We start from the raw sequence: 23,931 nt of genomic DNA, 5'->3' as shown, positions 1-23,931 counted from the left end.
AGTCGAAATGATGAAAGAGTAATCGAATTCAAACAAGTCGTTAAGGCTATACATAGACAATGATCTATTAGCCGAAACCAAGTAAAAAAGTTGTAGCAGACTAGACGACTATCAGAATCATCTGGCCATCATTCAAAAGACATCAGCTCGCCGTGTCACCAGCCACAACCGAAGCAAGGCGCTTCCGCACCTCAACGAATCAACGAACGAAAGGTTAACGCCTAGCACGCGAAACTCCCGTCGATCAACAATAGTATAAAAGTGTTCTCCAAGTCACCGAAAGATATCTTATGTTATAAATCAAAATCGAAATTTTTACATTTCAATTCGGGTGTTCTTCTATTTGATTATTTGATTTTTTTATTTGAAATTAATCATAAAGTCATTAAGAAACTTTCTATAAAATCAATTATAACAAATCAAGTTAATTAAAATTAAATATAATTTAAATTTTCAAAAAATAATTTTATTTTATTGTTTAGAAAAATGATATCAAAAGCCTCTTGCACATTTCAAATGACATTATAATCCCGATGAAAATAAGACATGCTGGCCAAATTCTAAAATTTTTAAATGAAGCTTCAAATTGAAGATTTGAAAATTGTAAAAAATGTGTAGCCATTTATGATTTATGGTTGGTTTCAACTCAAATAAATAATAAACATAATGGAGCTTTTTAAAAATTAAATTTTAATTTAAATTCCCAAACCCGAAATCCATTTTCGACCATTTTCTGTCGGAGCTCCGTCTCTCGTTCCGATTGAATGACACCTCGATAACCCAATGAATGAGTTCTAAATTGGGAGAAGAAGCTCCTGTATCTTTAGAATTCCGATCAAGTCATATTAACAAGAATCATGACTCAACCAAAATTCGACCTCTAGCACACAAGTCAGCCCATGCCTCGCTTGCTCAACTCGTGCGCTCGACCCACGCTAATCAAGGACTAAGTCACATTGACCCTTGTCCAAATGACGCCCAAACTGAACTTGGTCACTCCCAAACCGACGGTCACCTGACGACTGATCCAACCCGGTTATGACCTATTTGTTCTTTCTATTTTAAATGTTTTTTACATTTAAAAACTTTAAACTATTTAAAAATAAATAAAAAATATACCAACTATTTTATTAAAGGCCATATTTATTTATTTTTTAAAATTAATTTTCAAGTACCATTTTTTTCATATTTTTCAACATCAATCCTAACTATTAATTTTTATTTAATATTTTTTAATTTAAATATATATCTAAATTATAAAATATATTTGGATAACTAAAACATAAGAATCCAAAATTTTAGAAGATACAACTCGTTTTACCTAGATACGAATGACATAGTGCAATTTTTTTTCGAATATCACCAAACATTTAATCCAATAAAGAATATCTAACAAAAATCATATTTATATACGTAAAAATAATATTTTATCAAGCGGGACTTGTTAAATTAAAAAGTTGACTATTAATTTATTGAATTAAATTTCTGTAAATCAAATTTATCATTTCAATTTTTATTTTTTTTCTATTTTGAGATTATTCTTAAGTTATGAAGTTTGATTATCAACCTAGAAATTGATTATAAATAAAATATTTTTAAATAATTGGTTTTGAACCCTAAGCAAATTCATACCTTCCCCGTCTGTAGGGTGTTCATATAAAATATTTTTTTTATTAAATATTAATATATTTTAATTTTTTATTTATTATTAACATAACTTTTTATAACTTATTATCAAAATTCAGTTTTTCTCCTGTCCAAATACTACGTCAAATATATCAATCATTAAAAATAAATTAAAATAAATAAAATTATTGATATCTTCCTTTTGAACGGGCACAAGATATTTGTGCAAAGAGATCTCATTTGCTAAACAAGAAGTCATATTTGAGTTTATTTAAATAAATTAGCTTTATTTAAAAAATATTGTTAGGTATTAATTTTAAATAGATTAATTTTTTTTATTAAAATATTTAAAAGAATATTAATAAAAAATGATGAATAAATTTATTTTTAAATTAAAAATATTTTCCGACAACCGATTATAATTGAAAATAAATATTTAAATTAAAATAATTTACCGTAGTAACTGATTCAAATTCACATTCACATTTATATAGGTTAAAATTGACATTGACACGACATTTAAATTCAAATTTTAAAGCTGTAAAATTAATTCAAATTCAATGACACAAATGTTCAATCTTCATGGATTGGTCGAATAACACGTGAAACCGCCCAAAGCAACCAAACCCTAGAAAATAAAAAGCTTTAATCGATGCACCACCCTGACCTTACCCTACTCGCTCTCCACTGTCACAACACCACTCATCACTCCTTCCCAAAAATCAAATTTAAAGGTTACCGTTAGGTCCGTTATCAATTACACATTTTCCTGTGCAAATTTTCAAATTCAAACCCTTTTATCAAAATTAACATCTACAAAACACAAGACAAAGTTCCAAACATTCAAACATCAAACTTAATCTCATTTCCTCTTCTCCTTTCATCTCTCTCTAGAGAAAAAACAGAACATGTCTGGTCCGAAGAACAATCATCTTACTCGTCAATCATCCTTCAATTCTCTCTACATAAACCCACTTAACGAGCTCAATACAATCTATGGCTGCTGCGATGTCGCCCGTCACAGTGTGGATAGTTTTGCACCTGGATTTCAAGCCCGTCTTAAAACCCGGACCACCATACTCTCCGATGACAAAGAGAATGCAGCTCCTTCAAACAAGAATCCGACCCAGCTCTCAGTTTTGACTGATAAGGAGAATATATTGCCGAATTCTGATGTTGTTGGATCTAACCCATGTAAGGATAAGGTTAGAAATGGGAAATCTTGTCTGAAAGATAGAGCCTTGAAGCCTTCTTCATTGCAGCTGTGTATGCAGCAGAATGAGCTTGAATGGAAATTTGGGTACAAAATTGGTGAACCCTTAGAGTCGGAGAAGATGAATTCTGGTAATATTTGGGATTATTCAGATTCAGAAACTGCTCCTGCTTCATCCTGGTCTACTCTTCCTAATAGGTAAGTATCAAAGTTTTCCTCTTTGTAAGTAATCATAAAGATTCATTCTTTAACATTGATCTAATCCCACTTTCGATTTTTGTGGTTTTCAGGACATTATTGTGTAGGCCTTTGTCAGTTGATATAGGGAGATGTACATGTGTTATAGTGAAAGAAGACTTGCCACAAGAACTAGATGGAGGCACTCTCTATTCACTATATACAAAGGTAAGAAATCTCAGAATAGAAAAGGTTTAATCTTTGTAATTTGTACTTTGTATTGATTTGATTGTTCTAAATGAATGATGATGGTTTAGGAGGGACATGGGAGACAAAACAGGAAGCTTGCTGTTGCTTATCAGAGAAGAAGAAATGGAAGATCACAGTTTCTAGTGGCTCAAAATTTGAAAGGAATAACTTGCAATTCTGATGATAGTTTTCTAGGATTCGTTACATCTAATCTTATGGGTTCCAAATACAGCATATGGGATCAGGTAAAAAGTAAACCCCCACCATTTTTACCAACATTTTGTATTGATTGTGATTTTGATTTGCAGGATAATCGTGAGAATCTAATAAACAAACAATCTAAGCCACCACTAGCTGTTGTATTGTAAGTCCCTGATTGTTTTTTTCCATTTAGTTTGATCAAACATATGATTTAATCAAATGAATCAATTCAATTTTTTCAAGGTTCACGCCTACCATAGCTACATGGACAGGGAATTACAGAAGCATGAGAGCTTGTACACCAAAACATCACTCAATGATGCTGAAGAACAATTCAACTCAGGTTTGTTTGTTTGTTTTTTGTTTGTTGGAAGTAACAAATCATCAGTTATATTAAACATAATGGGGATTGGTTTGTAGATTCAACATATCAGTGGATTACCTAAAGATTGGGAAGTGAAATTGGATAAAGTACATCAGTTATATTCAAGAGTTCCAGTCTACAACAGAGTAAGTTTCTTCTTTATGTGGGTAATTTGAAAAGTAATCAAATTCTTGTTTGGTAATAAAGATCACAATACCCTTTTTGCAGATATCAAAGCAATATGAGTTGGATTATAGGGAGAAAGGCAGCAAGACAACAGGGGGGATGAAGATTCAAAGATCAGTTAAGAACTTTCAGCTGACAATGGAGGTATTGTTTGTTTTTGTTTAATGAATGATTGATTCATGGGGAAGAACAGCAACTTATTAAGATTTGAATTGGTTTGGTTTGGTTAGAAAAATGGAAAGCAAACGATATTGCAACTTGGAAGGGTGGGGAAATCAGAATATGTGATGGATTTCAGGTAATATAACCTTGTTTAATGAAGAAGATGAACAAGAAGAACAAGTTCATTAAATTGTTATGAGTAATTTATGTTTTTTTAAAATTTGATTACTGCAGGTATCCATTGACAGGTTATCAAGCTTTCTGTATGTGTTTGACTTCAATAGATTCGAAGCTGTGCTGTGCAGCCTAATAGTATTATCATGGTTACAATCTTTTTAGAAAGTTCAATCTCTGAACTTGTTGTTGTTTTTGTTCTAGTCATTTGTTGTTTGTTTTCTTTCTTGGATCATTCATTATTCCGAAACCCCATCCAGATGTTCTGTTTTGTTGACATTAAAATGTCATTTTTTTAAAAAAATTTAGTAATCTAGTTCGAATCCTATGGGTTTCAATAATAACCAATAATTTCGATTTAAAAAGTTTGTAATGAAAAAATCAAACTCATAATCTTTAATTTTTGAAACTTAACTCCATGTGTCACAATGATAACCATCTATTTCGATTTAAGAGTTTTTAAAGAAAAAATCAAACTCATTTTACTTTTTTAAACCATAAATTTTAAACTATAGCCATCCATTTCAATACAAAAAGGTTTTAGTGAAAAAATTAAACTCATAGTCTTTAATTTATTAAAACCTTCATGAGTCACACTGATATTTATCAAGTTCGATTTAAAGAATTTTTTAGGAAAAATATTAAGCTCTTAATCCTTAATTTCTTGGTAAATATTCTAACTAAGTTGTTTTAACTCGTATACAAGAAACAAAAATGTCATTTTCTTGTGAGCCTAACTCTAATTGGAGACAAATATTGTTATTTTTAAATTAGAGCATGCTATATAACAGTAAATTTAAATAATTAAAAAAAATTAAATTAATAACTTGTGTAACCATCAAAGTTATTAAAATAAAAAAAATAAAAATTGAAACTGTAATTTTTTCCTCTTTAAATTTGGTGTAGCTCTAAAAATATTATTTTTTAAAAATTAAAATTAGTCGGTATCATGATTTAAAATAAAGTATATTTTTTTTAGATATAAAAAAAAACTTATATATCATAATCAAAATATTAATGTGATTTAAATATTCAGTCGTGGAGTTGAGTTTTAACGAATAAATATTATTAAATTTGTTAGTATATATCTAATTAAAATATATTTTTTTTAATAACTATTATATTCAATTAACATGATAGCTTGAAATTGATATTTTTTTTAGTTATTTCATATTTTTCTTAACTATAGTTTATCTAATTATTTAGTTTCAAATATTTTAGTTATTAGAAAAAATATTGATTCATATTATTTGCATGTAGTCCTATTATAAAATAATGTCCAAGATATTAAAATTATGCAGTTCAAAGTTTATAGTCTTATATAACAAAAATGGAATGATTCTAGCTTTTTCGATAAATTGGATTTCTTAATGAGTATGGTATGAATATGACTCTCAACTAGTTTTTGTTAGTTCAAAATTTCGAGTCTTAAATAACAAAAACGAAAAGATTCCCACTTTTTCAGAAAAATTGAGTTTCTTAGTAAGTATGGTATGATAATCCCTCTTACTAGTTTTGGTACTAGATTGAATTGAATAAAAGATTTTACACTCTATTCTTTATAAGCCAATAATTGGTTTTCAATTATGCTTATAATTGTGCTTATAATTGAAGGCAATTGACATTTACCCACTAAACAGTGGTTGGTTCCTTTCAGTTATTTTGAAAGATAGCGACTTTCCTTTGTCTTAGGGTTTTCATCGCTCCGATTTCAATCACCCATATTTGATCTTCTCTCCCTCTCAATCGTTCCTGCTCCAGTTCGATTTTCGATGGTTCATTTGATCAATTCCGTCAAGACTGCATCTGATTCAGATTCTCGGTGCCGAAAACTGTCGCCTGTGAAGGTTGAGGTGGAAGATACTCTGGAGAACGAATATGATCATGGCCGCCACAAAAAGCGATCTAAGCTCTCTCTTCTTCTTCCTCCTCCTCATACTTCAGTTTGTTCTATCTCAGATCTTTAGATTTCAAGTGATTTCGCTTAGAAATGATTTGAAAACATTGATTGATTTCGAAAATTTTGTGGGTTTTTGGTGAGGGCAGGAAAACATTGGGGATTATTCTGGGTCACTATCAGAATACAGTCCTTTAGGTTTGCGTCTCAAGAAGAGCCCTTCCCTTTTGGACTTGATTCAAATGAGGCTTTATCAAGGAACTATTCCTAAACTTGAACCTGAAGTAAAACAAGAACACAAGATCACTGCAATGAGTTTTAATGAGAAGCTTAAGGCCTCTAATTTCCCTGGTTCATTATTGAAGATCGGTAGTTGGGAGGTATCATTTTTCATACTGAAATTCTGTAACCAAACATGAGCAATTGACAATCCTTTGATAAGCTGTTGTAATTTCTGCAGTACAAATCAAGATATGAAGGGGATTTGGTAGCGAAATGTTACTTTGCTAAGCATAAGCTTGTTTGGGAAGTCCTTGATGGAGGGTTGAAGAATAAGATTGAAATTCAGTGGTCTGATATCATGGATTTGAAGGCGAATTACCCAGATGATGGAGTTGGGACACTTGTTGTTGTGGTAAAATGTTTATTACTTTTATTGTTCTGTGTTTTGTGCTTTATCTATGAATATGTTGGATTGTTTTTTCATCTCGAATTCTCGATACAGCTTTCTAGGCAGCCTCTTTTCTTCAGAGAGACAAATCCACAACCTAGAAAACATACCTTATGGCAAGCTGCATCAGATTTTACGGATGGTCAGGCAAGCATACAGAGGTACCATTTATGAACTACAAATTCTATCTGTTTTTAGTGATGAAAATTGGGAAATCACAATTGATTTATTGTTAAAATTGGATAATGACTCGAAACTCAATGAAACCCTCCATTTAAACCAACTTATTCACGCCTTTCTTATATGTTGGCTTTCTGTTGCGATACTAAGTATGTTGAGAATCCTTGCTATGGGTTTTCTCCTCTTTTAAGATAAGAAATTTATTTCCATTCATAGTAGGGTTTCCTTTCGAGTAATTTTTGTTATATGGAGATCTTTCGATTATTTTATTAGGGCGATAGTAACCAGGTTCTTAATGGTGCTGCACAGGAGACATTTTCTGGAATGCCCACAAGGCTTGTTAGGAAAGCATTTTGAAAAGCTTATACAGTGTGATCCCCGTCTTAATTTCATAAGCCAGCAGGATGAGATTGTTTTGGAATCCCCTTATTTTGAGGCCAGGATTGACGATGATGAGTCAAAGGAAACAAACCAAGGATTTGGCGTGCAAAGCCCGTCTTTCTTTACTTTGCATAACGATACATCACCATCAAGATCTCATTCTTCTCCTTCCAAGCATGAAGACCATAATTCTCTTGCTCAATCTTTGGAACATGTACATCAATATAGTCCTTCATCTTTATCAGGTAAATGTTACAATTTATTTTTTACTTTTATGGTTTTGAAAAACATAAAACCTTGCTTGATGGCCTTGTTCGGATTCGGGTTATTTGAATGGGGCTATTCAAATGAACTTGTTCATGTTGGGGTTATGAACTTGTTTGATATTTTGTTAAAATAACCTTAAGCACATCACCTAACATTTCAATCATTGAATCACTTAATTCATCAATAAAAATACTAAAGCACCCTTATTTTATATTTTTAAATTTTAAATACAAAAGGGCATTTTAGTAATTTAACCTAAATAATCTTAAAAAGCTCACTTTTTCATCAAACAATATTTTGAATTCTTAACTTTCAAATAGCCCCATATTAAGCAAAGCTCTTAAAAGGTATATACAATAAAAAAAAGTAGTTTTAGAAAAGAAACTTAAAGGGTCATTTGGTTTTGATGATTTGAACGATGTAATTAAGGAGAAGATGGGTGAAGAAATGGTGGTTTATATGAGGATTATTTCAAATAACCTCTTATCCCATCATCAACCACTTCATGAATCAAATCCAACTAAAATACTCTTTACTTTTTTTTTATAACATTTTAAAATATTCTATATAAATTATATTTTAGTGATTAACAAGCTCAAAAGATTCCCTTGCTCAAAATATTGAACCTTTGATTTCAGTAATCGACACTGAAACAAGTAAAGACGCAAAGGAAAATAGAGATAAGGAATTGAAAGGGCTTCTTAACCAAGATATGTTCAAGATATCTGGACTAAAACCATCAATATCAGTTAATGACTTAGTGAACCACCTCGAAAACTGCATTTCAACAGACGAGAGAAAAAGCCTGGATATTCTCAAGGAAATCAGTCAGTGCCTGTTTAGCGAATCCCAGTTTGCCTCCTCATCCTCCTCTGTTTCGGATGAACAATCCATCATGAAGAGGGTCGATTCTCTTTGCTGTCTCCTTAAGAAGGATCCGTTCTTACCAGTCAGAAACGAGAATAACAGTTCAACTCTTAGGATAGAACATGATGTATCCGAATCCAATTCTGAATCCTCATCAGAAGATGATGAGAATGAAACAACATTGTCTAGAAAAGATTCAGTTGAAGATCTACTTCTTAACTTGCCAAGGATTGCTTCCCTACCACAGTTCTTGTTCAATATATCTGATGATTATGGACACAGGTAAAGAATTATTCCTGATTTGATTTTTAGTCGCCGAAGTAGAGTATACTCTAGTATGTATAGTTGGTGTTATTGTATAGCTTATAGTTAGTTACACCCTTTATGTATAATGTAGTTTTTGTGCATAGAATAATCACATTGTTGGTGATTGGGTCTTTCATTGGCATGTTTAAATGTAAATAATTATATATTTATATGTTTAATTAAGGTTGTAGGTTGATATTTATTCGAGCTTATTTACTCTTTTTTTTATGATGAAATAATGTTTAGAATATGATTTTAGTGTATCTTAATGGTATATTAACTTATTAAGATAAATCAAATAACAAGAGTGTCTTTAATATATCACGAGTTCAAATTTTATTTAAAACGTGCCTTAAATTAAAATGGAGGTGGTAGTATAAACTAAATTTATCAATTTAAAATATGGCTAAAATTAGGTTTCTCAATTTAAAATATTAGGATAGAAATTTTAAATTAGGTTGTGAATGTAACTTTTCTTTAATTAAAATATCGCCCCTAAGTTCAAATTTACACTATTTTACTTTAGTAACCTTAATTATGGTAATATATGATATTCACTAAAAAATTTCTCTAAAATTCAGCTCCTGTCATATTTTTTTAATTATTTAATTTATTAATTAATTTTTTTTTTATAAAATTTAAATGTACAAAATATTATAATAATTTAACCAATTAAATAATTTATTTTTTAAACAATGTTTTTAATAATACTTACTAAAGACTTTCAAATAATCAAACATCAAATAAGGTGCCTTAGTTATTTTTTTGGAAAAATTAAAACAGTTTTATAGTCATAACTTTATTTAAAATTGAGAAACCTAATTTTAGTTTATGTCAAAATATGTATTTTTTTTAAAGAAATTTTTTTTCTTGAATTATTTAGGTAAAGTAATGAATCATTTTTTTTTAAAAACATATTTGTGTAAATTATTTAAAATAATTGAATTATTGTAAAATATTAAAAATAAAAGACGATTTTATTTCAATTGAAATGTTTATGTTTGTTAATGATTAATTTGTTTCCTTTGAAAGTAAATATTAGATTATTTTTTTGTAAATGGTATGTCAATACTATAATTAATAATCTTGAGTACATGCTAATCGATATGTATTTGGAAATGTTTTTAAAATCCAATACATAGATTGAAAAAAAATATATAAAAAACAAAATTTTGACTTAACAAATTTAAAATATTATCGTTAATTTAACTACCGAATTAAATACCTTATTTTAAGTACCGAATTAAGTTAAGATAATTTTGAATACGAATTTCAGAAAATTAATGACATGAATATTTGTTTAACTATTTTTTTATTTTTATTTATTGTATAATTTTAACAATAAAAATTCCTATAATATAAAATTTTAAAAAAATTCAATTTTTACCCGATAAACAACCCACAATTCAACCCAAACAAATCTCAATTTTATTTTTATACAAATCCAACACAAATAATAAAAAAAATATTTATTTAAATTTTGAACATTAATAGTCGGCTGTCGGTTAGATGGACGGCGGGATTGGGTCAAAGAAGATACGGTTATTCCGTTAATTCAGACGTTGGATGGACCAAATAAAGAAGAGACGTCGGCTGCCTTTCAGAAAAAAAAAAAAAACAATTTTCAAAAAAAAAAACAAAACGAAATGTATAAGAAAGTTCAATGAAGCAGCAAAGAATCAACAAGTTAAACCCTAATATGAAATCACATTCCTTTCCCAACTCAAAAAATACCTTCTTTATCCTCCCCCTTCTCTTAATTGATTGAATTTACTTTCAATTTCAGAAATCCCTAAAACCCATCTCAAGAAACTGTTCTTCGTGGTTCTATTCAAGTAAACGAAAACCTAGTCTCCAAGAAACAACAATTGAGCTGTGTTGGAATTCTCAATGAAGAGGAAGAAGCTTCAAACAGATATACAGGATGAGATGGAGAAGATGAAGGAGAAGAAGATAATGGGTTCGGTTGAAGCTAATGGTGGCAATGGTGTATCATGGATTAGAGGCAAATTAATCGGAAAAGGAAGTTTTGGTTCTGTTTACATGGCGACTTTGAAGAAACCCAGATCAAAAAACGGATGTTTTCCTTCGATCATGGCTGTAAAATCAGCCGAGGTTTCAGTTTCAGGAACAATACAGAAAGAAAGAGAAGCATTAATCAACATTGAGTTATCTCCTTACATAATCCGTTGTTATGGCGATGAGATCACAACAGGGGAGAATGGTCAAATGGTATACAACTTACTTCTCGAGTGTTGCTCTGCCGGAACCCTAGCTGATTTAATAAAGAAATCCGATGGTAAAGGTTTGCCATTATCGGATGTGAAGTTGTACACGAGATCGATGCTTCGAGGTTTGAGTAAAATCCATGATCGTGGTTATGTTCATTGTGATTTGAAACCTGCAAACATTCTTCTCTTACCAAATCCTTCGAATGGGTTAAACAAATTTAGGGTCAAGATTGGGGATTTTGGACTTGCTAAGAGAATGAAACCCTATTGGAAAAAAGGAAAATGTGATTCTGATCATTGGAGAGGTACCCCTATTTACATGTCGCCTGAAGCTACCATTGATGGGATACAAGAAGCTCCTTGTGATATTTGGGCTCTTGGTTGTATTGTTCTTGAGATGCTTACAGGTAAGCAACAACAACATCCATTGAACGATGATAAAGTTAAGATTCCAGAGGATTTGTCGAAAGATGGTAAGGATTTCTTGAAGGGTTGTTTTGTGAGGAATACTAAGTTTAGATTGACGGCTGAAATGCTTCTGAATCACTCTTTTATGGATGGATTGGTTGAAGATGAGGTGGATGGAGAAGAAGAGGAAGATGAAGAAGATGAAAGGATATTGCCTAGAGACTTGATAACTTCCTCATTATTGTTGTTTGAAGGAGGAGAAGATGACGATAGCGATCTTGTGTGTTCTTCTTTTGAGGAAAACGGTCTCTTGCTGGATGGTGAATTCTCTTGTTCGTCGTCGTGGTATGAAGATGTCGATGATGATGATAATGTTGATGAGTTCTTGGGAGGAAAAGATTGTGGTGGAATTCAAAGAGCAGGTGTACCAATAGTTTGAGTGTTTTTAGTTTTTTTGACAATTTTGGATTGTTCACTTATTCTTACACATTCACATGTAAATGTGTTATTCTCTTTACTTCAATGTTTTTCTTTTACAAATTCAATTTCATTTATGTGTAAGTCATTCCTTATTAATCAATAGCAATCATTATTCAAGATCCAATTATAGGAATTGTTTGAAAGAAGAAGAAGATGTTGGCATGATTGATGAATGAAATAGTAAGTTTTCATCTAAAAGGTGTGGATATTGACCCTACCCAGGAGATACCAATTCTATACACTTTCTACATCTGAGTCTGAATCAACATCTAAACCCTACTCAAGGGATACCAATTCTATTTCCCATTTGACACACTTTCTAGATCTGAATATGCGTCTAGACCATACCAGATAGATACCAATTGTATTGTCCATTTGGACACCACTTTCTAGATTTGAGTATGCATCTAAACTCTACCCAGGAGATACCATACCAATTCTATTGTTCATTTGGACCTATTTTCTAAATATGCATCTAGACCCTATTCGGGAAATATTAATTCTTTTTTTAGCATGATATCCCACAGACATGATCCCAAATGAAATCGAGTCTGAATGTGCATCTAGACCCTACTCGGGAGATGACACACTTTCTAAATCTGAGTCTCAATCTGCATTTAGACCCTACCCTACCCTAGAGATACCAAATTCTATTGTTCATTTGTGCACATTTTCTAGATCTGAGTCTAAACCATACCCGCGGTATATCAATTCTCTTATCCATTTGGACACACTTTTTAGATCCTGATTATCAATCTAGATGAAGAATCGAATCAGACTAATTAAATTGTGTTGAATGATCTGAATCTTAACTGAATTAAGTTCAAGTAAATCATTTATTTCAGAATGTCATGATAAGATCCAGAAGCAGAGTTGATATTTCATTTTTCTTGGGAGAAACATTAATTGTGTGTTCCTCAAAAGGAAAGTAGCTAAATTCATACCAAAAATGGAGTTCCATCCTAAACTAAGCCCCTAATAATGTATAAATTTCAAACTGTATTTACAATTTCACGACAATTTTCAAACTAAAAATACTTAACAATGATCTACCATTTCTCCAGTTGATTGGTATTGATCATCATATTACTATTAGGCTGAAGAAACCTCCCTGAGATTGCAGTTGCTAAAGCTGCTTTAAAACCAGGATCTTTAGTAAGTGAAGAAGCCATCTGTTCAACCAACAACTGTTGAAGTTCAATTGAACTTCCACCAATTGGGTTCTGCTTGTTGACGACTGCGGAGGTGGTGGTGGGTTTGGCGGCGGCCGGCGACCGTGCCGGAGCAGTGACAGTTTGTGACAAGCTACTGTTACTCCGGTGAATGGAATTATTCACCCCTGATGGATTTGCATGATTATGATCACCTTCATATGTAGCTACAAGAAGAGACTGATCTTCTACACTTCTCTGAACCTTCTTCTTCACTGTACAAGATGGAGCAAATGAACATTTGAAATAAGCTCTTGGACATGGATTATCTCTAGTAACTTTCTGTCCATATTTCCTCCATTGATATCCATCTTTAACAATCTACATAGATCATTTGAATCAATTAGAAAAATACCCTTTACTTATAAAGATATCATTACACCAAATTGATAATCAAAATTAAGAAAATTACCAAGGTAGTATCAGAAGGATCAGTTCGGACATAAGATCTAGTGATGATAGCTTTGATATGTTCTTCTTCTTTGGGTTTCTTCTTACATGAATCTTCATCACTTGAACCACTCTCTGAATTTCCACCATTGATAACATTATGAACCTTGAACTTCTTAATTAAGCTTTTGTCTTCATTATTATAAGTAACAACACTGACTTCATCTGATTTTCTCTTCTTTGAAGACACCATAGTTTCTTGAACTGGATTCTTGTTCATATACTCTGTTAAATGAGTTCTTAAAGCATTGTAGTTTTCACATACTACAGTTAACATCTCAGCTAATCTTTTGTTTTCAGCTTTCACTTGATTCAGTTCCTCCTTTAGAGCACTTGTCTGTTCATGAATCAATCTCCAAACTATCAGACCCCAATCATCAATCATAAAACACACACAAAAAAAAAAAAAAGAGAAAGAGATTGACCTGTTGTTGTTGTTGTTGTTGCTGTTGTTTATGTTTTGTTGAGACATTCATTCCCATAAAATCGAAAGATGATTTGTTGATGAGCTTGAGAGGATTGATACTATTGAGATCCAAAGAAGTGTCAACAAAATTTGAAAACTCCATTGAAATTGATAAAGTTAAGGTTTTTATTGGTTTAATTAAATTGCTGCAGTGTTTCAGTACATATAAAAAATGAAAAGATTTGAAATTTATAGAGAAAGATGGATAGAGTTCAAGGGGTTTCGAGAAGATGATAATGACAGTATAGAGAGAGAGAGTATAGATAGAGAGAGATTTTCAAGAAAGAAAATTCAAAAAGAGACGGCGGAAGTCATAAAAACATGTCGGTCAGTCATCTTGTTCCTCTTACAAGTCAAAGTCAAGCACTCCACACGTAGAAAGCTACATTATTGGACAGTTGTCTATCTATCATTTGAAAATAATCACATATTTATTTTATTCAATTTAAATAAAATATATATTTAAAAAATGAAAATTTAACATTAACAAAATAAAAAAAATAAAAAAAAATAAATGAGATGGACACATAAAATTAATTGATATTGTGATCTTCAAATATTTTTTTTTAAGAAATTGTTCCCGTTCCGAGACGGCGAGACGCAACTCCGGTTGCGTTAACCGACAATCGCGAGACGCAACCGACAATGGGCGAGACACTACCGTATGTATTCTGCAATGGTGGATCTAGAGATAGTAATAATAGGTAAAGAAATCATGGGGTGCGCTGTGCGCAGTTGTACATAAATCATGGCCGGCGGTGGTAGTGCAACTAAATCAAAGGCGGCATAATCAGGTGTGAGTAAATCCGGTTGTTGCATCTGGAGAGACAAGAAAAGATCAGAGACAAGCAGCAGCAATGACAACGAGGAGCACCCCAATATTAGAACCCACGGTCATCATCAGCCAACAACAGCACCCCAACAATTTGATAGATACTTCGCCCGAAAAGCATGTCAAATTTAAGTTCAGAGCCGTCGCCACAGTCAGAAACAAGCACAAAGAATACATCATTACACAAATAGAGGTGAACATAATGAAAGTATACTTGTTGCGTCTCGCGATTGTCGGTTGCGAGACGTAACCAGAGTTGCGTCTCGCAATTTTGGACTTTTCACAAGGTATTCGATTGCGTCTCGCAACCGGTGGTAGCGTCTCGCGACAAGAACATTTTTGTCAAAAAAACAAAATATAGAGTAGTCACCAGCGCAATTTACTCTCATTTTAGGGTCATTTCATCAAATTTTCCAAGGGTTTTTCTTATTTAAGAAATATATTAATATATAACAAAAAAATAAAAAAATAAAAATTTAAAATAAAATAATATTTTATTATTTTGGTTAATAAATTAAATGTTTTTTTAAAGAAAAATATAAAAATATTTTTTAAATTTGGATTATTTAAATAACCGAAACAAACAGAAAACCAAAGATTAATTTTAATTAATTTTATTGATATTAATTATTTAAAAGGTAAATTATTTTAGTTAGTACAAGTAAAGATATAAAATTTATATTGTAAAAAATATTTAATTAATAATTTTTATCTCAATTTATCCTAGAGAAATTTGTTGGGTTGAATAATTATTTAAATAATTCAATATTGATTTTTCTATTATCTATTTATTATTAATTATTAATTATTTATTTTTATATTTTAATAAGATCTATATATATTAAAAAAAATTGACAAGAAAAAAAAATTGAATTATCGAATTTTTTATTATCTATTATATAATTCAATTTATTAATTAAAATATGAAAATGTTTTTTATTTTAAATTATTATATTTTATTTTATTATTATACATTAATGCTTTTAAATATTTAATAAAAAAATAAATCATAAACCATAATTATTTTAAAATAACTCAAGTTATTTAAAATATATAAATTAGAATAAGTCCATTATTTATTTTAAAGTATGGTTGTGATTAAGTGACTTATGTTTAAGTACAAATATTTGTTGAAAGATTTAAGTATGAATCTAAATGTTCATCATTATCTTTGTTAACTTTTAGATTAGTACATTCTTAATTTAGTTAATTATGTTTTTTTAAACGCATTATTAGAAGTCTATATAAATCGTTTGGGAGTTTATATTTGTGCTAATGGATCTCTTGATTTTCAAAATTTTATTTATTTACTTTTATAACGACATATTTAACTTTTTTTATGTTTAAAGAAATATAATTCTTTATAATGTATTCACAATTAAAACAAAAAAAAAAACCTTAAAATTAGTGATAATTTTAATTTATTTTTTACATCTCAATTTTTTTTTTCTAATTTAATATTTGTTTATAATCATTACAATTCTATTTATAGCAAATAAAATAAAAAATCTCTACTATATATATTCACACTTATGACACAAGCCCGCAATATTAAAGTATAAAGTCTGCACCTGCCAACTAGTTAAGTTGAATATACCCCAAACATGTCCATGTGCATTTAACCACAATCTTAATTAATTATTAATTATTCAAGATCATTTCAAACATGTTCAAGAAAGCACCCATATAGTCCTTTGTTTCATTAATTATTTTCATTCTACTTTATTCCTAAATATTTAAATTAATTTTATAATATTCAATTTATTTGAATGGCTAACTTCAAGGACTTGTTCGAATTTAAGTTTTTTAAAAAACTCAAAGATGGAAACAAGTAATTATGCGATGATTTTAAAGAAATGATAATTATTTTTGGTAAAAATACTTAAAGGGTATTGGTATATATTAATAAAATAAAAAATAATAATTTAAAATAGAAAGTATTTTAGTTAATGAAATGAGTGATGTAATTGTTAAGAACTAATTGATTAGAAAATTGATTTTGAATAAATTTTTAAAAAAATTTAAAAAAAACAAAGCCTAAATATGTTTGATAATATTCATTTTAGAGTAACGATGGGTGTGGATTTATACTAGTGTTTTACATTAATTTTATTTTGACGTTAAATTATTCTACCTTATGATTTTAAATTATATAGTTTATTCATTAAATATTTAAATACGTTTGATTTTATTTATTCACGACTACTTATTTAATAATCACGACTTATTTGTATACATAACCTAAATCAAACTAACTTTGTAATCTCCCTATATAATACTATATTATGCCCCATTAATCATACCCAACCCCAATTAAAAAAATTACTCTTAGGGTTTTATATATCTCCTTTCTCTACCACATCTATTTTCTTTCTCTTTATAACATTAGGGTTTCATATATATTGAATAAAATTTCCAATCTTGTGGAGATTCTTGTATGCAATTTCTTTTATAGTCAAGATGTTTTATTATCCGCATTTTGGGTGCATTTGATATTCGTTTGATAGAAAAAAATTAGGTTATAAATTTAAAATTTTGTTTGATGAAAAAGTTGATTATTTAGATTAAATATTTTGTTTATATTTAAATTTTGTTTTAAAGAAGTAAAATAAAGAGAAACAAATTAAATGATTTTTTTTTGATAAAAATAAATATATTTTTAAAAATTATTCTCATAAAACAAATAATTAAAAATTTACAAAAGTTTTTTTTTTTGGTTGTTGTTAAAGGTCGTGACTAAACTAATTGGTTTTCAATGACAATTTGGCCACTTGTTTATGATTTTTTCTTTGTCTTTTTGCGGAAGTTAAGTGTTTGATTTGTAAAATTCAATTGGAGAGTGACTCGAGTTTTGAAATGACTTTTCAAAAATTTTGTCCACTTGATTAAAATATAATAATATTATTTCTTGATCAACATCAAATTTATCATTGAACAAGCTATTTTAAATACACTTTATTTATATATTTTTAAATTACAATAATATAAGAAAAATATTTTATCAAAGAAAATAAAAATGATATAATCTATATCATTCTCTAAAAGTTACATGTATAAATAAATGATGTTTCAAAATATAACCTCAATAATTATAAAGAAATCTAATAAAAAACAAAAGTAATCACTTTAAATTTTAATTTTATGTAATAAAATATCACACAAATTAAAGAACATGATTATCGTGTAAAATAATCAATTAATATATAGAATAAATAAGAAAGTAAATGTTTATTTATTTTGGGTAGAAAGTAAATTTGATTGAAGCGTCTGAATTAAATTGAACGCCAAATAAAAAACCTGAAGTTCAAATTAATATATATATATAATTTGATTAACAACTTTTAGTTGATACATAAATATTCTTTTTAATAATTAAATTGAAAATCATTCAATTATAATATACATTATTATTATTTATTTTTTAAAATATATATACATAATATAGTATTCTGCATTTGTTACATCATTAGTGAAAATCGGCTTAATAAACCAAAATGTCACGAGTTCGATTTTAACTAGAAGTGAGAACCATGACAGTGGGTCTAAAACCGACTATTTAGATGTACAAACCAATAAAATGAATTGAAACACTTACCCACCTAATATATTTATGAAAAATGATTAAAAGAAATAATATGGAAAAAAGAATGACATGACGCAATCTAGTTGGTAAAATAAAAAAAAAACCTCTCTCTTCTTTTTTTTCCTCGCACATTTTTCTAACCAGTGACATGATTTTACGTCATTTCCTTTCTTATTCCTTCTCAATTCCTCTGTTCCTCTATTCCTCTATATTTATATCATTCAAACATTTTTACATGAATAATCAATTTTGTTCATAAATCCAAACAGCCATAAATTATTTAAAAATAGCACCCAAATGACCCAAGCTAACAAGGCCTAATGTATTTGAATAATAATATATAAAGTAAATGAAGTAGAAAAATGTTTAAACTCCAACCCCACACAGGAAAAAAAAAAAAAGTAAGAATATTTTTCTTTCTAAGTCATCTTGTTAGAGTCCACATGCAACACCGGCAAAGGGTCCACTATCCATTACATTTTAATAATTACTAAACCCTAAAATAGGAATACCCATAAACAAGAAATACAATTTTGACACGCCTCCTCCTTTAATTCAATTCATTTTCTTACAATTTAATTTCCCATTTCTTTAAACTATACACTCTACTTATACTTAAACAAAATTATATATTTTTATTTAGAATACTTAGATCTAAGTAAGATTACTATAAAGATCGTGTTAACCACTTTAAAGTGGTTTGATGAATATAGTCGATTTATATTCATCGATTTAAAAGATCAAAAGTTTACGGATTCGATTCTTATTGAAAACAGGGGTGTATGATGGTAGGTTTCACGCTAATTCTCCATAATTCAAAAAAAAAAATCTATAAAAATCGTGCTAAGAAGAAATTTCATTCTTTTGGGGATTTCTTAAATTTGATTGAAATGAATTGACTACTACTAGGTGGAGTTATAGTCGTCTCCAAGTCTCCTCCATAATCAAGAACCAAACAAAGAAGAAGATAGACTTAGTTAGTGCAAGCTTCCACGTCATCTAATATAATTCAAACAAGAAGAAAACAAAGAAAAATCAAATGCACACGAGCTTAATTCTATACTATAATATAAAATATAATAATAATAATAATAATGTATTTTCAATCACTACCCTATATATTCAATTAGACGACAATGACTTCAACATGTTGCAAAAAAGTGGACCCATTTTGGTCTTTTTGTTGTTTTGCTTAATGACATCATCCATGACATCATTTGACTTTTAAGTCATTATTTAATTCATTTTAAAAATTATTAAAGAAATGCATAAAATTTGATTATACAACCATATAACATTGATGTATATTGCACTTTAAAATTGTGAAAAACTTAATTTAATTGTTAAGATAAATATGAACTATGAGTTATAAACAAATTATGTATTTTTTAAAATTTTAATAATGATAAGCGCACTAAACCAATCAACTAAACGGTTTTTGTTTGGTTTAACGATTTTATAAATACTCGGTTATTTTGATTTGATCTATTAATTTTTAATCGGTTCATTTTAAATGGTTTATTTATATTCTTATTTATCATGATTTTATATTTTTAAATAAATATTATCTTGTTTAAATCAAGATTATTTAAATAATTGAATTTAAATTGAGTTATTAGAAATTGAAAAAATATTTAATATTTTATTAATAAATTAATTAATATGATTAAAAAATATATAGTCAAGTTATTTAAAATAATTCAAATTCTTTGCTAATTTTCAACAAGATTGAATAGGGTTGAAAATAATAGTACAACAATTGTCTCTATTCATCAATTTGCGCATGTAAGAATTTAATTAGTTGATTTGAACTATTAATAGATTTATATTCTTACCTAATTGATGAGTTGTGTTATTATTTGAAAATAAAATTATAATACAGGATAAACAAATTTAAAAATAGAGATATTATAATACTTTAATTAATAATTTAAATATTATATTTGAAAAATAATTAATAATTTTAAATTAATCTAAAATAATCAACATCAAACCTATAATTATTTATATTTTTTAAAATAACTCTATTCAACTAAGCCTGATATAGTTTCATTGTCAAATGATTAATTGTCATTTAAGTCTTGTTTAATTAGACACGTAACCTTAGGACTTGTTTGATATGAATAAGGGCTAGTTTGATTCAGTTTATTGACGCCAGTTTATCAAACTTATTTTCAAGTACGTTTGATATGATGTCAACTTATTTAATCGTTAAGCTTGAATATGTTTGATACAGCTTATACGCCCAACTTATTTATTTATAATATTTATAATATATTATTTAATAATTAATATTATAAATAGATATAATGTTATATATATTTATTAATTTAATTTTAAATATTAATAAATAATTTAAATTAAAAAATAATATATATTTGAAAATAAATTATATTAATATATTATTTTTTTATAATTTTATTGTTAATAAATAATTTTAATTATTAATAAATGACTTAAATTAAAAAATAATATATTTTAAAATAAATGATATAAATATATTATTTTTTATAAATATAAAATTTTAAATATATTTAATATAAATATGATATAAAATATATATATATATAAATATTTAATAATATATTTTTTATATTTCCACACTTCTCTCTATGATCCAATCTTTCAATTGTAAATTTATTTTTGTGTTTTCTCACACTTTTAGTATTATCATTCATTTTGGGATTCATCTTGCAGAGCCTTAATTAAGATACATATATTATAAATAATAAATAAAAATATATTAAGATACATATATTATAAATAATAAATAAAAATATATTTAAATATATATTTTTTATTATAATAATTTTATATAAAAATATTATAAATATATAAAATAAATGGGAGAGAATGAATAAAATGATTAGAAAGAGATTAAAGATGAAAGAGAATGAATAAAATAATTAGAAATAAATGAAATAAATGAAAGAGATTGAATAAAAAAATATTTAAAAATGATGAGAGAAAAACGCTGAGATTATAATCTTGAAGGTTGAGATTATAATTTTAAACGCTGAGAAGTAAGGTAAAGAGAAATTTGAGTTTAAACGCAAAAGTGTGTTTGATTGTAATTTTTTGCGTGAGCTTATTACGCAAAGTTACTGTACCAGCTATTTTTTAACGCGAAAACAATAGAGATATATACATTCAATCAACTCAATAATTGTTTCAACTTTGAGTTTATTTTCGGAAGTAATTACTTCTAAGAACTCATTTGATGTGAAGTTTTATTTATTTAAAATTAACTTATCTTATTTTTCAATCATTAAATCATTTATTTAACTAAAATATTTTTGTTTTATTTTATTAATTTTAAATATAAAATGATATTTTTTTTAATTTTTTTAGAAAAAGTTAATGTATATTGAAAATGAAAAAATTGGTTTAAGTATAACGAAAAAGTATGACATTAAAAAAAATATTAAAAAAAATGTACTTAATAAGTTATCAAGCTCGTAAATCTTTAAAAAACGATTAACTTCCTCAATACACTCTATTAATTTTCCAAAACGAATTTCATAAAATATCATAATCATAGTATTATAAATCATGATACGAATCGGATGACTACGATCATTGAAAGTTCGGTAATTTTTCTCCAACCAGATAGTTCACCAAAGAATAATTGGGATGATAACTCAATTATGCAGGCCTCTGATATTAATTGCATCAATTCAAACTTCTCAGCAACCACCCAAAGACTCGGACATCACCCAATGAATCATAATAATACTCCAAATACTAGTCATCATTCGACAATACAAAAGTAAGTAAGTTGATGATTCAACATTTTCGTAACACATACAATAACTTTTAACCATAATACACAATTTTTTTCATGCACGTATTATCTACTAGAATTTCACCATAAATAACGCTTCATCTAAAGAACAATATATTTGATGATATTTTTGACTCCCAAAGTTTTTTCCAACAAAAATTATACGGAATTATTTTAGCGAACAACTTGTAGCAAGTCCCACATAGAAATTATCAATATCTTGTCAACACATAATATTTGTTCATACAATGACATTTATTTGCGTCCCAACAAAAGTAAAACTATATTATGGAACGATGTCATGATCAAAAATTTCTTTAATTGTGTCATTTTTACATATAACAATGGAAATAAGCTCAAGATACGTCATATCTAGACTTTTGACACTACACCAAATATCGTCTCAAAATCTAATTAAAAAACAATTCACACAATGAATCTAGACTGCTCACAAATTTATTTTCCACGTAGAATAAATTCCCCTCCAAATGCTACACCCCGCTAAATAATTAGATATTTTGGTGAACGAACCAAGCCAATCATTACTATACTTACATCTAATTATCGATGTCCAAAGAGTATTCGGCTCCATTACAAATCTACTATACCATTTTGATAGAAGAAAATATGTAGACCTCCTTGATCTTTAAAATATTTAACTTTATCTAAACTAATTAGAGGACAAAATGATAGTTAGAAGATTTTCAAAGAAATTAACACATTATTCTCTTCATTTTCACCGTCACACTTTTCGGGAGAATGAATAACAACATCATATATGTGAGGATAGATGGCAACAAACTCTTAATGAGCATTAGTCGACCCTTTTGAGATTATTTTATTTTTCCATCTAGATAATTTATATTTCATTTTAATGATAATCTGGTCCCAATAGACTTTAATTCGTAATTTAACACTTAATGACATATCAATATATGTTGACGAAAGATCATAAATTCTGAACACCAACATATTTGTCAACCTTCATCATTTTTCTATTCGAAACATTTGACATTAATTACATTAATTTGTCATAAACTCACCTTCTTATCTTACAATATTTTTATAAAAATTCTTAAGATCCCCAAAAAAACTAAGAGTTCCTTTGATTTGGATTTTTTTTAATTTTTTAACCAAAACTCAATTAGTATATTTTACATGAATTTAAACAAACAAATATTATTAAATTTATTAATATATATATAATTAAAATATATTTTAAAACATTATTTTATTTAAATTAATATACTAATAAAATATTAAAACAAGTTTTTAAGTAAATAATTTAACATATTTTCACTCATATTTGTATAACTCCTCACTCATTCAATCCAATCCAAATACCAATATATATATATATATATATATATATATATATATATATATATATATATATATATATATATCATCTATTTAAAAGATAAAATGATCATTAAACCCTAAAAAAACTTTTTTTAAAAAAATCAAGTCAAATTACTTTTTTGTCCTAAACTCATATAAAATAAAATAAAAATCCAAAGATCAAACAAGCTATAACACATGATCAACCTCAATGATTGAGCTGCC

The 23,931-nt window shown here is 28.0% G+C and overlaps 4 protein-coding genes across 6 annotated transcripts; 3 read left to right on the top strand and 1 right to left on the bottom strand.

The window, feature by feature from the left end:
• The first annotated feature begins 2,423 nt into the window (after positions 1-2,423).
• Positions 2,424-4,637, top strand: LOC124936054 (tubby-like protein 8). Its single transcript, XM_047476507.1, has 9 exons — positions 2,424-3,037; positions 3,130-3,244; positions 3,334-3,510; positions 3,574-3,629; positions 3,710-3,809; positions 3,887-3,976; positions 4,059-4,160; positions 4,247-4,314; positions 4,413-4,637. Exons 1-9 carry the CDS (start codon positions 2,535-2,537, stop codon positions 4,486-4,488), a joined length of 1,287 nt encoding a protein of 428 aa, XP_047332463.1. The 5' UTR covers positions 2,424-2,534; the 3' UTR covers positions 4,489-4,637.
• Positions 4,638-6,038: 1,401 nt separating this feature from the next.
• Positions 6,039-9,125, top strand: LOC124936680. Its single transcript, XM_047477199.1, has 6 exons — positions 6,039-6,295; positions 6,399-6,629; positions 6,710-6,883; positions 6,974-7,080; positions 7,409-7,725; positions 8,386-9,125. The coding sequence occupies exons 1-6, from the start codon at positions 6,125-6,127 to the stop codon at positions 8,898-8,900; spliced, it is 1,515 nt and encodes a 504-aa protein (XP_047333155.1). The 5' UTR covers positions 6,039-6,124; the 3' UTR covers positions 8,901-9,125.
• Positions 9,126-10,578: 1,453 nt separating this feature from the next.
• LOC124934354 (mitogen-activated protein kinase kinase kinase 20-like) lies at positions 10,579-12,163 on the top strand. Its single transcript, XM_047474876.1, has one exon. The coding sequence runs from the start codon at positions 10,811-10,813 to the stop codon at positions 11,996-11,998; it is 1,188 nt and encodes a 395-aa protein (XP_047330832.1). The 5' UTR covers positions 10,579-10,810; the 3' UTR covers positions 11,999-12,163.
• A 735-nt stretch (positions 12,164-12,898) lies between these two features.
• On the bottom strand, positions 12,899-14,348 carry LOC124934240 (probable WRKY transcription factor 40). Of its 3 annotated transcripts, none has more exons than XM_047474741.1 (3): positions 14,126-14,348; positions 13,663-14,037; positions 12,899-13,571 (listed from the first exon to the last, which is right to left on the bottom strand). In XM_047474741.1, the coding sequence occupies exons 1-3, from the start codon at positions 14,267-14,269 to the stop codon at positions 13,089-13,091; spliced, it is 1,002 nt and encodes a 333-aa protein (XP_047330697.1). In that variant the 5' UTR covers positions 14,270-14,348; the 3' UTR covers positions 12,899-13,088. The 3 variants fall into 3 exon arrangements, with proteins under 3 accessions (XP_047330697.1, XP_047330696.1, XP_047330698.1); XM_047474740.1 differs by having other exon boundaries at positions 13,663-14,042; positions 14,128-14,348; XM_047474742.1 differs by having other exon boundaries at positions 13,663-14,042; positions 14,134-14,348.
• Between the last annotated feature and the right edge of the window lie 9,583 nt (positions 14,349-23,931).

This window comes from Impatiens glandulifera, chromosome 4, assembly GCF_907164915.1.
Source record: "Impatiens glandulifera chromosome 4, dImpGla2.1, whole genome shotgun sequence".
Classification (NCBI taxonomy): domain Eukaryota; kingdom Viridiplantae; phylum Streptophyta; class Magnoliopsida; order Ericales; family Balsaminaceae; genus Impatiens; species Impatiens glandulifera.
The sequence above is the reverse complement of the archived record's forward strand: the minus strand, read 5'-3'. Positions and strand labels throughout refer to the sequence as shown.

What these genes read in the sequence shown, in the direction of transcription:
- LOC124936680 (XM_047477199.1), top strand. Translation starts at nt 6,125, where the DNA reads ATGGTTCATTTGATCAATTCCGTCAAGACTGCATCTGATTCAGATTCT. An exon ending in TTCCTCCTCCTCATACTTCA is followed by an intron (nt 6,296 to 6,398) that starts GTTTGTTCTATC and finishes TGGTGAGGGCAG; the next exon opens with GAAAACATTGGGGATTATTC. An exon ending in TAGTCCTTCATCTTTATCAG is followed by an intron (nt 7,726 to 8,385) that starts GTAAATGTTACA and finishes CTTTGATTTCAG; the next exon opens with TAATCGACACTGAAACAAGT.
- LOC124934354 (XM_047474876.1), top strand. Translation starts at nt 10,811, where the DNA reads ATGAAGAGGAAGAAGCTTCAAACAGATATACAGGATGAGATGGAGAAG.
- LOC124936054 (XM_047476507.1), top strand. Translation starts at nt 2,535, where the DNA reads ATGTCTGGTCCGAAGAACAATCATCTTACTCGTCAATCATCCTTCAAT. An exon ending in CCACCACTAGCTGTTGTATT is followed by an intron (nt 3,630 to 3,709) that starts GTAAGTCCCTGA and finishes AATTTTTTCAAG; the next exon opens with GTTCACGCCTACCATAGCTA. An exon ending in ACTTTCAGCTGACAATGGAG is followed by an intron (nt 4,161 to 4,246) that starts GTATTGTTTGTT and finishes TGGTTTGGTTAG; the next exon opens with AAAAATGGAAAGCAAACGAT.
- LOC124934240 (XM_047474740.1), bottom strand. Translation starts at nt 14,269, where the DNA reads ATGGAGTTTTCAAATTTTGTTGACACTTCTTTGGATCTCAATAGTATC. An exon ending in GCAACAACAACAACAACAAC is followed by an intron (nt 14,043 to 14,127) that starts AGGTCAATCTCT and finishes GATTGATTCATG; the next exon opens with AACAGACAAGTGCTCTAAAG. An exon ending in ATCCTTCTGATACTACCTTG is followed by an intron (nt 13,572 to 13,662) that starts GTAATTTTCTTA and finishes TGATCTATGTAG; the next exon opens with ATTGTTAAAGATGGATATCA.